The 17,559-nt window shown below is 38.5% G+C and overlaps 1 protein-coding gene across 1 annotated transcript; it reads left to right on the top strand.

The window, feature by feature from the left end:
• The first annotated feature begins 103 nt into the window (after nucleotides 1-103).
• Nucleotides 104-15,542, top strand: LOC112561436 (histone-lysine N-methyltransferase SETD1B-A-like). Its single transcript, XM_025233937.1, is given in 18 exon segments — nucleotides 104-303; nucleotides 420-562; nucleotides 1,677-1,766; nucleotides 2,040-2,210; nucleotides 2,794-2,893; nucleotides 3,101-4,696; nucleotides 4,699-4,748; nucleotides 5,773-6,003; nucleotides 6,353-6,443; nucleotides 6,763-6,870; nucleotides 7,068-7,278; nucleotides 7,650-7,736; nucleotides 7,935-9,042; nucleotides 9,231-9,441; nucleotides 9,566-9,681; nucleotides 9,899-10,021; nucleotides 10,553-10,810; nucleotides 11,154-15,542. Coding segments are annotated over 18 exon segments (4,899 nt in total). The 5' UTR covers nucleotides 104-272; the 3' UTR covers nucleotides 11,328-15,542.
• The last annotated feature ends 2,017 nt before the right edge of the window (nucleotides 15,543-17,559 follow it).

The following is a 17,559-nucleotide window of genomic DNA, read 5'->3' on the forward strand; positions in this document are numbered from 1 at the left end:
ATCTCACTTAAAAAGCTTTTAGATAATGTCCCTTCAATTCAAAACTAACCGTCGTAGAGTAATGCGAAAATAAAGATGCGTCTTTACAGCCTGGAATTGTGGGATATCGTGAATTTGTTGGTGGAACGGAGAAGAGTGCTATGACAGTATCTTTATTTGCTCGTCATTTGATCTTCATACATTTTGTTCTGTAAACATCATATCAGACTGTTATTGGAGGGCTTTGGCTATGCGTTCTGGCCGGCTAGTCGGCTATACAGAACAGCATAGCCATGGAATACGATCGGCGACCGAACCACTCTAGTGAGAGTTTATCGCATTGTTTTGCCTGGAAATCGCGGCAATTTATTTTTATGTTTTTGTTTATTCTTTAACGCAGACTGACATACAGTAATAATCGACGTTGCCGTTTGTTTCAGATATGAATGGACTTCACAGACCACCACTTGAAGTTCCGTATGGGGCAGACAAGAAACGCCGAAACTACAAACTAATAGTAGACCCCCAGATACACATCTACAAGGGAAACCAGAAAATTTACAGATTTGATGGAATCAGCTCGGTAAGGCTTGCGCAGAAAAGTATTCTTCTCAACATCCAGCATGTACGCCGGAAGCCAGAACAGCAAAATATGTGTATTACTTACAGATTATGAACGAATGTCTTGAAACTCTGCGACATGTTTTCTCCATGTCAGTTATTGTTTCAGCAAACGTTTAAGCTTTCGTTGACGTAGAAATGTGGAAGCCTCATTCAACATCTTAAATCTCGTTTACTTGACTATGATAGGAAAAGACCATAAACTTTAAAAAAAAATAAAGTGAAAGTGTATTTGTAATAGTAAGGCCGAGTGGCATTTGCTTAGAGATACTATTATTAAGAAAAGCCTTAAAACATTTGTTAAGACAGTTTTGTTATCATTAAAAGATAAATTGAGAGCTTGAACGATAAAAAGAGATTTTAAAAAGTCACATTCACATTGTTTTGGACATATTTTTAAGCATGTTTATGAAGGGAGGTAAGGATTGTGTGCTTCACTCCCTTTGGGATGTGACCTCTGAGGGTCATCACCTCAATACATCAAGTATACATATCATAGTGTGTAACAAAACGCTGCCTTAAAGATTTTCACATCTTTTTAAATGATTTCTAAAAATTTTATGGTTAGTATGATAATAGGTAACACAATATGTAAATTAGTTTCTTTGAATGATGGCACATATTAATTTCAGAATCTTGTCTGTGTGCGCATAGTATTATGGAAATGGTCATAACTGTTTTGTAGGAAATAGCTTAAAGTTTAAATAATATTCCTGCTAAAATGTCTCCAAATGACTAGGGTAATGCACATTGATTTTTTAAGCTGATTTTGAAAGTTTTTAAATGCAAATATTTGGAGCATGGTGATGGAGATATTTACCACATTTTGTAGTAAGTAGTTGTTATATGGAATCCAAAAATGATAAACATGCTTTAGCATTAAAGGTTGCTGTTTTCTTTGCTGGCAAACAAAAAAAAGAAATATACTTCGTATAAATGCCAGTTTTAATTACCACTATTTGGGCTATGGGAAGCATGTATGTGGAGAGAGAAAAGTAGCTTTCTGTTTGTGTTTGAAGTTTTTCTACATGTGGTAGGATTATTTATATTTAAAAAATCTACCAAACATTTTTTAGGATGGAACTGTTGTTGACGCTAAAGACCCACGTCTTCAACGTATTTGGTACAGACGACAGCCAGCAGATTTGCCAGTTCCCCAATTTAAGGTTTGAGGAAATATTTTTTGACTGCAGGGTTTATTTTCTGTGATAAAGGAAAAATAACATTTCTTTTTAATAAATATTATGTCATTGCTGTTGTTTTTTTTTAAATGTGATTTAATTGTATGCTATTAAATTTGTTTTTCATTTTAATTATATTAATGGAAATGTGCACTCGTACTTTTGTGGACTACTAAGTGCAGTGGTTTCAAATTTTTTTATGCTAAATGTGATGAATGTTTGATATGCTGTAGCAGTCTTTTTTCCTTTAAATTCCAGTACGACCAGTACTATGTTGGAACACCTCCTCCCAAGGAGGTGACCTTCACAAACCTTAATGACAATATCAACAAGGATTTTCTGGAAAACATGTGCAAAGGCTATGGCAAAATTGAAGAAGTTCGTATTTATTACAACCCTAAAAACCGGAAACACTTGGGTATTGGAAAGGTATTGTGAAATTATCTTATAATTTTATTCATAATGATGCACGAATCATGTGCTACAAGTATAACTTTATATCATTTACATTTTGTTTGACTTAATGCTATTTCTTTGAACGAAGGTATGCAGGTTGATTTTGCAGCTAAACATGAGATTAATAAAGGACTTTAACTGGTAATGAGTATCAGCTTTTCTGGATGTATGCACAACATAGTTATTTATAAAATCCAGGAAATAAGTAAAGCAGAGGGAACCAATAATGATTAATCTATCCTAGAATAACTTTAGGAGTAGTAGTTTATATTTTTGAAGTGCTTTTAAGGAATTATTTGCCTCTTAAAAATTTCTTGTGATGTGCAGGGACTGTGTTTTGGTCCCTTTATAATATTGCATTATTTTAACTCTAACCTCTGGTGTACACTTTTGGAGACATATCGTAAGATTACTACCTGATCTGGCAATAGTGCACTTATATTACTCTGTTACCACAAATGGATAGTGTTGTCTCTTTTTCTGTTGATTAGTGTTTGATCAAAATCTACAAAACAAGTATAAGACTTTAAACACATTTTTTTGTTAAATGTTGCAGGTGGTCTACTCATCTTCAAAAGCAGCAAAATTGTGTGCTGAAAAGCTCAATCGAACCTCAAAGATGGGCAATATCATGAACGTGTTTGTCGATACGTTAGGTAAACCATTCCTCTCACACAGTCTTCTTTCTGATTGTGTAATTGTAAAATACTAACTTTGGCAAAAGGAACTTGCACTCTTTTTTATGTTTTGATGGATTGATGTCAGAATAATATTTTTTTATTTGAAATATGTACCACATATATATTTCACTTGTCAGCATCAGTTATTGAAATTAAGGGATTACATTTGTGGCAATTTCACAGGCAAAGAGCGACAACGGATTATTGAAGAAAAATTGCTCGAAAGGCCAAGAATTGAACTACCCAACAACAAAAGAGACCGCAACAATGGTTACAGTGCAGGCAACAGCACTGAAGCCTATGATCCAGATGACTTTGAGTATGGTGGTGGAAATCTGCAGTCCCAGTTCAGCTATCCTCCATCAGAGAGTGGTTTTGGCAGTCATTCTAGTGACATGGGTTTTTCTTCGGGTACACCATACAGTCAGGCTACATTCACACCTGGGAGCATGTACAGTGGAGATATACAGGGCTCTGGCTACACACCTGCCAGTGAGATGAACTACAGCATGCATCATCACCAGCCACATCACCATCATCACCACACCCATCACCATCATCATCACCAGCAGCAGCAACCGCCTCCTACACCGTACAGTATGCCACCACCTCCACACCAACCTCCAGCACATTTTAACAACAGCTTTATGAACTTTGATCCCAAGGTTCCTCCACCCCCCTTGCCTTCAGAGCCACCACCCCTCACCCCAGGTGGCCACTATCAGTCTCAACAGCAAGCCATCAAAACCCCATCTGACCATGGCCATCACGAGAGGAGCCGTTCAAGGGAAGCAGAACCTGATAGGCACAGGAGTAAACATCAAGAGAGAGACTATGATGCAGACAGAGATCATGAATGGGAGAGAGAGAAAGACAAAGAACGAGAGCAAAGCAGAGATAGGGACAGCCTTGATCGAGATAGAGAACGGGGTCATAAGACCAGAGACGGGAATGGGTCGGGGGGCAGTAGCAGCAGCAGCAGCCGACTGGATGGTGGTGAACGAGCTCATACCATCCCCAAACCTCCAGTGGAGAAACATACCAGGCCAAAAACTCCTGATGATGAACCAGAAGAGGAACCGAGGTTCATGAGTCTTGAATCAAGAATCCAGAGTCTTCTTCGAGGCTCGGTGTCTGTGGATGATGAGCTGCCACCAGGCCGATCTCAGGAACATCCCCAGGCCACTCCTGGCACACCTCACACCCCAAGCACCCCTTCAGAAATGCGCCATTTTAACGATAATTCCAATTCAAGTTTCAATAATGGGGGCTGGGCAAACCAAGGAGGATCTTTGGCTGTTGGAGACACAGTGCAGCAGACTCCTGTGTCACAAGAGGTTGACAAAGATGAAGGCAGTGATATGGACGTTGATGATGATGATGACCATATGAGCTTGTCCTCCATCAGCAGTGGAGAAGAGAGGTTGCAGGTCAACCAGCCAATCACCAGCAACCTCAACTCATCAGGGATTTCCCTTGGCCTGTACACCCAGCCTCCACCCATCAGTGCTTGGCAGGCCAGTGGAGCCCCCTATGGGTTCAACAGTTTTGGTGGGAAAAACTTCTTAGGAAATGGTGGGCCTTTCAATCAGGGATTCAATGGTGCCGCGTTTCCAAACGGTGTAGTGGATCAGACAGCACAGTTACAGGCTGACTTTGCAGCCAAAGAGGAGGAACACAAGAAGATAGACAAGCAGTTTGTGTATGTTTTGAATCAGTTTGTAAGTGATCTCAAGGCTGTGATGCAAAAGGATTTATGTAAGAAGATGGTGGAAAACTCTGCTTCAAGGCCTTTGAGTCCTGGTGGGATGCTGAAGAGCAGAAGTCAAAGGTATTACATACGAATTTGTGTAGCTTGCCTGATTATGAAGAGAGAATTTGTGTGTACATGTATGCACTTGCCTACCTTTACTAGTCTAGACATAAAAGTTACATTTTTGCTTATTTTAAAATTTCTGAAGAAGGTTATTGTATTTTTTTTTTCCTGTTTCATGAAAAGTCTAGTGTTATCAAAATTTACTTAGCCATTCTACATATGCGTCTATAATATATCTGTATGCTACACAAGCACATGCTTGAATGAACATGTGCATTCATAAGGAATTAGTGATCAAACACCAGTCTTTGTTTCTTTTATGTGGAGGCTAGTAATTTCGCCCGAGTCATATCTCCCCACAGCCAAAGTCAGTTTGTCCCAAGACCAAAAAGTCAAATCATCCCAGGCCTGATCAGCGACGTCACTGCATATAATAATAATCGGCAAAAAAAGTCAGATTACAAGGTCACAGTAAAATGATGATAAAAACTTGAATTGACTTAGGCTGTTTTGAAATGGTCTTGGGGTGAAATGACAGGTCATCTTTACCATGTGCATTACCATGGTTGATCTTACTATGTTAACATTTTACACGTTTGGAGAAACACAAGTTTGGAGTGAAAAATGTGTTACTCTCATACACCTTTCAGAATATATGACAGATATTTTGCTAACTGTGGTCTGTTTTCAGGTATACAGTTAAATCAAGTTTTTTTTTGTTTTTTGTTTTGTTTTGTTTTTTGATTGTTCTGTACATAGTTTGGATGCTTGAAAATTTGACTTTTCATGTTTTTCCTCTTTATCTTTTTAATCAAGATCTAAAAAATATTTTGCTAACTAAACTTTGAATTTACATATCTGGGTCAAACTTTTAAATAGTTTAAAAAGTAAATAAGAAAATAAGAAAAACTTTTTACAGGTGGAAAAAACCGTTCCTTGAAATAAGTCAATACTTTTTCACACATATATTCAGTTATTTTTAATCTTGTGAGATAATTAAAAAAAAGAAGCAGCATTAGCTTTATGTCATCTTTCCTAGCTTCCTCCTAAGGCAGTCACATTGGTGATGGACAAACCTGTGGAAAAGCCTAGCAAACCATCACAGCCCAATGCAACAGAGGGTATCAGCTCCACGATAGCATCATTGTTTGAATCACGGCATCCGTGGACCAAGGAAGGAGGGCTGGAGAGTGGATTTGGCTTTAGTGGCTTTGGAAGTGGAGGCCTGCTGGGCATTCGTGGTAGCATGCCACGTCTGCCATCATTTAAGGTACAGGAGATACCTTCCCCCACCCCTACCCGCACCTCCCCTTTCCTGCAGAGAATAGAGGAGACAAAAGTAGTTCAGCAACTAAGAAAATGTGTCTGGCTTTTTTTTTTTTTTTTCAGAACTTGTTAACTGGAGGTTTGTAGGTTGATTTTGGAAGGGAAGTGCTTCCACCTCCCAGTGATTTCGCGCTGTAGGGGATGGGGGTCTTTGGGGGTGTGGTTGTGGTGTGTTGCAACTACTTTATAGACTACTGGAAGTTTATATGATAACTATGAAGTGCAATTATTGTCAACAATGCTAATGTAGATAATCATTTTAAATAAACAGAAAAACTATTTTGCTTTTGCAGAAAAAATTCCGTCCACCCTCACCATCAGTAGATGAGAGTACTGTTCAGGATAAGCCAGATAAGACAGAGGATGCTGAAGAAGCAGAATCTGGTAATTTATAAAAATATTCCATTTAAAATAATGCATTAACAGATCACAGATATATTAAGCTCTGCTTTCTTGAAGTTTGCTGTGTGGTTATGAGTATTTGTGAGGAGCACGAGCTGTATATACATCCCTTTTTTTGGTTGCAAGTGGCTAAGTAGATCTACTGTGTATTCATTCATTCATGTCTTAGGTTTTGTTTCTTTTTGTTGGCATTTTGCTTTGTTTCTTTGCAGTAATAAACTTCTTTTCCTTGTAAGCTGTATTTCTTTGGTAATTACTGTCAAAAACTTAATGTTAAGCCTCACACATGTTCTTCCTGCAGATGTTGATCAGGAAACTAGCCAGTCACCAAAACCATCTGCCAGTCGAAGAGTCATCTATAGTAGTGACAGTGATGATGAATCTGAAGATGAAAAGGATGCATCAGCTGGTCTGCATTGTCATTTGTTTCTTATGATTCCACTTTTACTTTCCTGAAATCTCTTGATACCTTTCTTTGCCAACAAGGATTTATGACGAGGAAGATTGTTCTTCATGAAGACAAGGATTGCACTAAAATAAGCAAGTCACTGACGCTGGCAAAGAAAGCACTGATTAATGTGACTTTGCCTTTTTCTTTATCCTCAGTTGAAGATGAAGATGAAGAGGAGGAAGAAGAAGAGGAAAGCGGGGTTTCTGAGGAAGACAGTGAAGAGGAGGATGATGAGGATGAAGAGGAAGAGGAGAGTGACATGTCAGCAGCAGAGTCTGAGGAGGAAGAGATCAAGGCTGGGACAAAGATCACAAGTGAGATTGAAGATGCAGAAGAAGAGTCCCAGGATGCAGATGGAAGTGACCAGTAAGTGTTGTTTTTTTCTTGGGCTGCATCTTTTTTCTTTTTATTTTTTTTTAAAATGTTTATCGTTTAGTTGATAGATATCAACAAGCTTAATAGATTAATGATGAACTAGATTTTCTTTGTTGAAAATATTTTTTGAATGGTGCAGCAACTCTGGTATGAACAAAACTGGCGTTCTAGTGCATTTAAATCTGTTTTCTTTCTAATGTTTTTCACTTGTGTAGCTGAACTATGTTTAACAGTACATTATAGCCATCATCAGTTTTTGGTTTTGTGCTGGTTTTTTTAATCCCTCTTTGCATCCCTTCGTTTTTCCACACTGATCTATGAACTGTTCACGAAATAGCTCATAAATTTGGTACTGTGTGTAGAGATGAAGAGAAGGAAGAAGAATCAGAGGAGGCAGATATCGAGCCTGATTCAAACAGTCACAGAGATAAACATGGTGATATTTGCAGGTACCAACAAAAAACGACAACATTGCATAATGAATTATAATAATTTTACATGCTTAAAGTAAATAATTGCAGAGATGTGTAGTTGCATGGAAAGATTCTAATAATGGATGGGTAAGGTAAAGAGTTATTGTCCTTACTCAGGTGATTAAATATTTGCATTTATTTTGTGTTAATTTGTGGTTTTTTTTATTACAACAGCATGATCAATGTGGAAGAAAAGAAAGCTGCTGTTAGGGATGTTAGCAAGCAAGAACAGGAGCCCAGACCTAGACAGACATCTTCTCTCCCACAAGAAAAAGGCAAAGACTTAGTGGAGGAGCTAGTTTTGAAGAAAGATAATGAGAAGCAGAGGAAAGATGGGGATGGGGAAGAAGAAGACGTTGACGTTGAAGAATTTGAGAGTCATCATGATGAAGATGTTAAGACTGTTGTGTCTGAACATATTCAGAAGCAACTGGTGGAAGCTTCTAGAAGCCCTTCCATTGCAGAAAAAGTTAACCAGCTGGACAAAGAAGAGGCAAGTGAGAGACTGCATAAGTTGTCTGACCTTATGGAACACATACCAGCAACCACTGCCATAGAGACAAGTGTCAGCATGGATGTAAAATCCCAGCAGGCAGTTCTACCAAACAAACAGGTTTCAGAAGATAAGTTCATTAGTGCCAAAACTTATTCTGGTCCAGAGCAGTCTGTACCACCAAAAGAGGGAAAATTAGAAGAGAAGTCTTCAACAGTGGATGTTGTGCTGAAGGAGGAAGAAGTTTCTGTCAGTATGGATGAAGAAGAGGAAGAATCAAGGCCATATGTCATCCCAGCCATAGCTGAACACGACTACTTTGCAGCACCACCTTCAGGACCTGCACCGACAGTCTCTCATGACTCGGAAGACACAGATTCTGCAGAGGAGAGTGTTAACTCTTACTGCCGGGAAGTTTGGATGGAACACAGCTATTCTCTGCCCATTGCAAAGCAGGAAGACATGGGTGCTGAAGAAAGCCCAGTCCTGCAGGACTTGCCCTCTGATGTGTCCAAATCACCCAAAGTTAAGAAGACCAAGAAGCCAGAGCTGGTTCAAGAAGAAGAGATGCCGATGACTGAGCCAATATTTAAGAAGGGCAAAGCCAAGAAGGAGAAAGAAAGAGAAGACAAGGAAGTACAGGAGAAGAAACAGAGAAAGACAAAGAAAGAGAAACTGGTCGACATCACAAACAAAGGCGTTCGAGAGCTTGCCCAACTCTTCTCAGAACCCGTTGTTCCGAAAGCTCCTGTAACATTTGAGATGCGCAACATGAGGGAAGAAGGCGAGGTAACTCCTGTTTATTGCCATTACAGCAGAATGATTTTGCACTTAAAATTTGTTTGCACTTGTAGATGTTTGCTAAGCATAATTCCACTGTTAAATCTTTTTTAAAAAAAAGTTCAGGTTCATTTTTTTGTACATTTCCTTGTCTGAACCATTCCCATGCTACAGTTGCTATGTTTATGTTCAAACAGGTGTTCTTTGATATCTACAACAGAGGCATTGATGAAGAAGATATTGCATATTTGAAACGCACTTACGATGAATTCATGCTTTCTGAAGATCCCATGTTCTACTGGCTCAATGACATCTTATGGGTGGACCACCCATTCACTAACATTCCAGATCCACCACGTAAGCGGCGCAAGGTGGAAGATTCCTACCAAAACAGACCACACAGAACTGGTAAGGTCATAGATCTTGACATCTTTGCCTATGTAATGCTTTAGTCAGTTGAGCTCAAACTCATTTGTAAAAGTGGGCAGGATTTGCAGTACAGTTCATAATGGATGGCATAATTTTTATCCAGGCTCAGCTAGAACCGATGGATACTACAAGTTAACATTGGAGGAAAAAGCACGCTATCTGAGCAATGCCCGCAATGTGACACTTCAACAGAAAGCAGCGGAGACCCTTAACGAGAATGTAAGTCCATTTGAGCTATGTTCTTGGCATTGGAAATAAATCTAGCATCCTGTTTTATAAGGTCTTTTTAATTTTTATTAAATAATTTCTTCTTGAAGTTGAATATGGTCCCCTTTTTATGAACACAAATTTAGATTCTTATTATTCATAGTAATAGTAATTGGGGAGCTGAGGTCATTCTCGAGGCAGTCATGCACTGTATTTGATGATTATGCAGCTGGACGAGAGCAAGAAGAAAGCTCAGACGTCTAGAGAAGTTCGCAGTGAAACGCGGCGGCTGCAGTCCACGTTTTCAGAATACCTTGACATGGGAGATCTGTTTAAGTTTAACCAGCTCAAGGTAGGTTATGTACTATATATATGCAGCTATGTCACATGAGAATTCTTTTGGAAGATTTTATTCTTCGTTTTGTTTTGGCTTTGCACAAAAGTAATAATACTTCTGTTCACTAAAGATATTTGTTCACCTTTTAATGTTCATTCCATATTTATTTCATCGATCTCATCTATTTCTCATGTTTCGTGCCCCTTGACACAGTTAATCCCTTACTTGTTAAGGAACCTGTTCTTCTTCACATGCAAGCATGTATGTACCTGCAATACTCATGTAACCCATATTCAGCCATCTTCAGTTTGTCACTTTGAAGATTTTCCCATAGTTTTGACATCATCTTTCGCTCTGAGATATAACATTTTTTTGCAAAGAAAATTTTTTTTTAATAGAAATATGCTTGTTTCCTCAATGATGGCTTTTTGGAGGTTTTTTGGTTTTCACACTAGACAAAATATCACCCTATCATGATTGAAAGTGTGCCGCGAGGCTTTAGAATGCATAAAATCTGAATTGTTTGCATTTTGCTCTGATATTTAGACCCGCAAGAAACTGCTACGCTTTGCTAAAAGTGGCATTCATGACTGGGGTCTGTTTGCACTGGAGCCAATTGCTGCAGATGAGATGGTGATTGAGTATGTTGGTTCTGTGGTGAGACAATCCGTAGCAGAGCTGAGAGAGAAACAGTATGAACGATCTGGCATAGGATCCAGCTACCTTTTCCGAGTAGATCATGAGACCATCATAGATGCAACCATGAATGGAAATCTTGCACGTTTCATCAACCATAGCTGTAATGTAAGTATCTCACAACATAATATTTGTGACTTTTGTTTAAAAAATAGACAGGAAACATGTTTAAAAAGGTAATTCTGGAACATTTTCAATTCTGAAAAGCAAGTTTTTCATAAAGAAATTTTCTCTGTAGATTTTATTTACAGCTTCAAACACATACAACACCTCATCCACTGCGTTGTGAGCAAAAAAAACTTAGCCTGTTATTTAGGTCTTAGTAATTACAATAAGTTGAAGATATTGCATCATGCACAAATAAAAAGGAAATGTGTAACATGGTTCTGTGGTTTAACTGAACTGGATGCTGCTGAATTGTTAACAAAGCCTTTTTTGATCCCTCTTGCAGCCCAACTGCTATGCAAAGGTCATCACCATGGAATCACAAAAGAAAATTGTTATCTATTCAAAGCGAGACATCGATGTCAATGAAGAAATCACTTATGATTACAAGTTCCCAATTGAAGATGAGAAAATTCCATGTTTATGTGGAGCGCCAAACTGTCGTGGAACTTTGAACTGAGAGAACATGAAGAGCAGCAGATCACTATGGTGCTACTGTACTTTGTTCCGTCATGTTGCTGAACTCATGTAGGACTGCATTTGCATAACATTTTGAAAGTTTGAAGTTTTTTTTTTTTTTTTTGACTAAAGAGATTTTCAGTTTTATGGTTCCGCCTCTCCATAATGCTGAATAGCAAAACCATTCATTGATGAAGATTCCTAAAATGGAGTCAGATATTTGGGGTTAGGAGAGAAGCAAAAGTGCCAGTGGAAAAAAACCTGATTGCATTTGTTAGACGTCAGACTTCATGACTTAACTGGTGATCAAAGCATGAGAGCCATAAAATACTTGTGACTATAAGGGGGTCGAGAAATGAAAGATGAGAAAAAAGAATGTGTGGCAGTAAATTGACAGGATACTTCCCTCATTATGTTGACAAGTAAAACTGACTTGCACAGACAGTAGAAACGTTGTGGTTTTGGGAGTTCAGATGTTACTTTCAAGACCGTACTGTCAGGGTTATTGGAACTGGGACTGGGTGGAGAGTACAAAATGCTCAGTTTCAAAGTTTTCAAGACATTTCAAAAGATGCAGTAATCTTCTTGCCTTTCTGAAGTTCAGCTATCCACCATAGCCCATTTAAGAGCAAGACAAAGTTTTTGCTAATTGGAAGTGATCGGGAGGGGGGGGGGTGGGCTTCTTTAGTGTGAGAGGGTTGATTGATTTCCTTTTATCAGAGATTTATTACCTACATACCTTTGCCACAGATGTTTTCACCTTTGCAATAGGTGAAATTGCTGAGTCATCGAAACTGTAAATTATTTTTGTTTGTTTGGTTTTTTTTTTAAATCTTGAGATGTCTGCTGTGAAGATGATATGGTGCAGCAGACCTCTCTAGTGTGTACTGCTGTGAATGCATGGTGCATTCTTTGTACAGTGCTTCTGCGTCGTCTTGGGGAAATAGTTTGGCAGCATGTTATGCACATTTTTCCAATGTTTCAGAAAATGCATATTCAGCACTGATGATAGCAGCCCTGTATGTGTTGCTGATTTGTTAGCACTCAGCATTAGCACTGTGATCATTGTGTAAAGTCCAGGTGACCAGCAGGGTGCAAGTTGATTGGATAAAGCTAGCAGCCAAATCTGAAGAATACAGAATAAAAGTTTGATTTGCTTTCAGAGTTCAGAAAGTGATGTGGTGGATTCAGGCACACAGCATATATCTCGGAGTTGCTGTCATCATGGTTTTTATTTAGTCTATAAGTATAGTCTATAGTATATAAAAATTAAAAAAGCACTGAAATAATAGTATAATTTAGAGTGAAAATGTGACAGACACCAAAAGAAAACTCTCAAGGCATGGTAGTTTATACCTCTTCCATACCATGACAGTTTATATAGCTCACCTCCCTCAACACAGTTTAAGATGTGCAAAATGTAAATAAAAACCAATCACCAAATCCGTGAGCAGTCAGAGAGATTTGTTTGTACCTGAGCAAGCTTCATTAGGGCATACAACTACTAAAATTTAATATTTTCACTACAAATCCCAAGAAAGAGGGTGCACTATTTCCCGGAAGACCTTATGCCGTGCTGAGATAGCTGACTTTGAAAGGAGGGATATATTGTTTGTAATTGAAAGTAAGTTAACCTGTGTACGTATGGTTTGTATGGTAAGCCAGGATATGTGGGTTTCTGTGAACTATGGGTACTTGCATGTATCTATAGTGTTACGTTTGATGCAACAGATGCATTCGCTGTGTCCTGTTATGTCAGTTGCTACAGTTCCACTATGAACACATTTTTTTTGAGTTTCAATCCCCAACCCTTCCCTGTTTGGTTTTTTTATGTTAACACAACCAGATTGGTAATTTCAAATACCTATAGAAGGTAAAGAAACAAATATTTCAGTGAAATGTTTTCTCAACATAACCAGCAAGTATGTAGTGTTTAATTTTTTTTAATGTAATTTAGATGCTATGATTTAATGTTGATTTTCCATTAAAGAGCTTAATTCTTTGTTGATGATAGGTTGTTGCCACCTGTTTATAGTGTAACAATGAATCCTTTGCTTCATAGATTTAATGGGTACTTAATGTGCCGTAAAAAGTTTTATTTTGTTTTGAAAACCTGCATCAATGAAAATTTTACTTTCAAATTTTGCATGTGCAGAATGTTAAGCAGTTTGTTTTAACGAGTTTAGAAAAGACGGCTCATGTCAGCCTTTTCAAGACATTGTTGGTCAGCATTCTTCTTTGAAGAACTTTCCTGTATCTATAAGACTTCTCATTTGCGTAGTCTTAAAATTTCACCTCTTGTAACTCTAGAGCAGGCAGGCACATACTGCATCAGTGAGTTTCTTATTTTTGCCATCATTACAGCAGTTCCATGACATTTTTGTCTGCCTCTTTCAGTAGATTATGGTCTTTAGATTGGATTGCACATTTTGTGTTGGCAAGATGTGCTGTAAAGCATAAAAAAATGAAATCTTGTCCGCAGGTGGATGTACTGGTAGTGTGTCAGACTCAAGAGGTTGCTGGTTGTAAGTTATCTGGCTTTATTTCATTTTCCTTGCATGTCAGGAGGAGAAAACGCTCTCCTCTCACTAAATGTACACACATTGATGAGACTAGCTATGCGTTGCTTTGAGCCAGTGGCTCAAAAAACTTCAGGTTTATTTGCAGAGGTCTGTTCGGGCAGGGTGATGTAAAAACGCACAACTGTTTCTTGCTTATTGCCAATCGTTAATCATGCCAAGCGCTAATGCACTAGCAGAGCCCTGAGCTGTCTGCAGTGAGTCAAAGTTGACTTAGAATATCATTTACTATCAAGTCTCTACGAACACTGGAGTTTGTAAATACAAACCTCAGCTGCACTGCTGCTCATGCTTTTTTTTTTAAATTGAAGTCTGCATATCACTTGGTGAACATACTCTAGGCATTGTAATTACAATTTACCTGCAAGTATTTATAGTAAACAAAATATATTGAAACAATAAGAATGTACACAAATTGTTTGATTGAGTATGTTGAATTAAGGGATTCATACATGGCATGCTCAAGAACCTTTATTTCGTCCTCAGACCTCATTGTAAATTTGATTTTGTTCGACGAAGGCAGTCTTTTTATTTGCTGTTTATTTCCCAGATACATTGTTTACCACTTCTGTCTTCTGTTTGCTTTGCTGGGTTCATTTTGAGGCATTTTTGGATTGCAAGTTATTTTGTACACTTTGAGCATGATGAGAGACTTGAATAGCTGTATTGATGAATAGGCTGTATTAAAGTGCCAGTACATAAACATAGTAGTAGAACAAGGAGTGCTTGTGCTACATGCTATCAAATGAGAGTGCAGATGGATCCTGTTTTTGTTTTTAGTTGATTAAATACACCAGGCATTGCAGTCTATTTACAGTGCTTAGATATTTGTACAAGATAGTGTCCATAGAGAAGATTTAAGGTCATCGCTAGGTTGATACAAGCACACCTCTACATCGCTCTCTCAGTCTCTCTAACATTGCTTTCCCATCTTATTGTATCATTGTGCTCTTTACAAAACCGTAATCCATGGCCATCCTCCCCTCTACTCTTTTGCTATTTTCATTTCATCTAATGACAGCAGTTTATCTGCGCGTGCAAAGTTGTAACGTATTTAAACAGTTAAATTTGTTAAGTGCAGGGGCTTCAGCACTCGTATTGTCGGAGTGAAAGCTGTGATTGCTGCGAATGAGACTGTCATTTAGTACCATCGTTCTTTGTTACAGTTTAAATGAAGTTTTCAACTCCGCGTTCAAACATCCACCATATCCTATTCAGATCTCTTCATGTTTGTTCCTCACTTGTTTCTAGCTGTTCCCAGAACGCAGAAACCTAGATGCTTGATCGCAGCCGCCGCCGAAGAATATATTGGGGGTAAAAATCATTTCAGGTTCAGAATTCCATTGTACATAGGCCTTGTATCGCTTGGAAATTTGAATGAGAGAGGTCATGCATGAGCTGCAGCGAAATATGGTGAACGTTTTGTATTTACATGGCTGTGGTTGCTGTGCGATGTTTCGCCTCCCCATTTCCCCGTGCGACGACAGGTTTTTCACGATGTTACCTGCTGTTGTGTACATTTTCATATTGTATGTCATTCTTGTACGATTACACTGAACTATGTACATACGTGTGTCATATTTAGACTGAATTTCTCTTGGGAAGCTATTTTTTAAAATAAAGATTCTTAAATGTAACGCCTTTTCCTTTGTTAAAAAGTGCGTTCATTGACGCTTTTATGGGAAAGGTTAGTGGTGCCTTTGCTGGCATGAGAGAAGAAACGAATGAGATAAAATAAATGTTTTTGTAGACTGGATGAGTGGACTTAACATTGAATTCCATGATCAAAAAGGTTAATAGCATCGTCCGGAAACAAGTCTATTTGACAAAAGCATCAGTTTTACAAAAAGTTCAGCAAAGCCACAAATCTTGTCAGAAGAACAGTATATATAAGAAGCCACAAATGCGATCAGAGCAATGGACTGGTATGAGTATTAGCAAAATACTGGTAATTATTACCATGTGGACCAGAAAGAGTTACCTCTGTCGGTGAATCTGAAGAACAAGAACAGTGAGTTGTTTAAAGGACCGAGAACTACGAGGGCATGGAGAGGGTTAAAAGCAGCACTGGTGTTCATTTTTAGACTTTTTACAGTCCTTGTTGTATGTAGGACATATTGTCGGCTTGACCAGCCTGTGAATATCGGCTTTTACCTGGTCTAGTCAAAGATTACGAATCTCTTTGGTCTACCTATAGCCACGAACTTGCATTATTAGACTGCCGGCAGACGATTTTTTTTTCAGTCCAACTGCTAAAACGAGGCATGATACTACAAAACTTCCGGCTTAGTCACATTCATTGTTTAGGCTCGCCGATTGAGAGGCAACATGGCGGAGATATGTAAGTTTTTAAATCTGAAATAGGATAACACCTTTATGATGATTGAACTTTTTCAATTTCCGTGAACTGACGCATTGTAACAGGAACAACATCAATGTAGAGACGGATTTACAGCCTCAACATCATGATTTAATATACTTAAAAACCCACCGTTCTTTCAGATTTTAGTGAGACATGCCAAAAACAAAACAAGGTCTGAATATTACATGGTGGAAATAAATTAAACATTCTCACTTTCCGTCTCTCTCGTGATAAAGAAATCGTGTGCACTGCAGTTTGCCTTTTTTGTGTCCTATGGACACTAAGGTAGGTTTTTTTTTCTTAGTTTTTTTTTTTTTTTTATTTATAAGATGTTGTATTCCTTCAAGACATTGAAAGTGAATTGCTTTCCGTTCCCACTTTGCACGTGCTGCACTGTGACGACCCACCCAGTCGTGAGCGAACATCGCCTGCACACACAGAGAAGCTCGTCAGTCAGTCGGCCAGTGACACGGACCTGGACAGACCAGGCCACCCGTGAAATGTTGTGTTCCATACCCTGGCATCACTCCCTCATATTTTAACAGATGATTTTACCATTCGCCATCGAGGTTTGCACAATTCATTTCAGTCACCGGCGCGGAATTTAGCCAAAACCAGTGAGGACAAAGTCTTTTAAGGGAAAGAATTAAGAACTCAACAAAACCCGCACATGGACGAACCTGAAGGTAAGAAGGTATTTTACTGGGCTTACCGTATCTCGAAGTTAGTATTTTTGAATTGGTTTTAGTCCAACGGGTATTAACTGGGTTAGTTGTCATAGTCAGAAAGTCCAGAACATGTTTTTCGGTATCTCCTATTCAAAGAGTTTAAAATGAGTTAGGTCCACATTGTTTCTCGCTTCTAGCTTGATTTTCTGACGATTGCAGGAGGTTAATGTGGAGGCATGTGGATGCGGAAACACTAACTTTTTTTTTGCAAACAGGATCTGCTACTACTTCTGCTACTGTTATTATTACTATTTTTCTATATTATTATTATATTTAAAATATATTTCTCGTCCTCATTGCAAAGGATCATCAGCCACTGATTCTGGATGTGGTGCAAACTTCGAGCCTTACATAAACAGAGGGACTTTCACACCCTTCCAGAAATTACAGGTGGGTGGTCTCTGTTTCCCTGATCTCTCACCTTCATTTCTCTCTCTCTAAGCTAAATACTTTCAAGGCACTATTGTATGTGGGGGGACATGAACTTGAGCAAAGCACTATATAAATGTTTATTACTATTATCTGTACAGAATGTATCAAATCATCTTGCGACCTATGGACCAA

Source organism: Pomacea canaliculata, linkage group LG4 (assembly GCF_003073045.1).
Source record: "Pomacea canaliculata isolate SZHN2017 linkage group LG4, ASM307304v1, whole genome shotgun sequence".
Taxonomy (NCBI): Eukaryota; Metazoa; Mollusca; class Gastropoda; order Architaenioglossa; family Ampullariidae; genus Pomacea; species Pomacea canaliculata.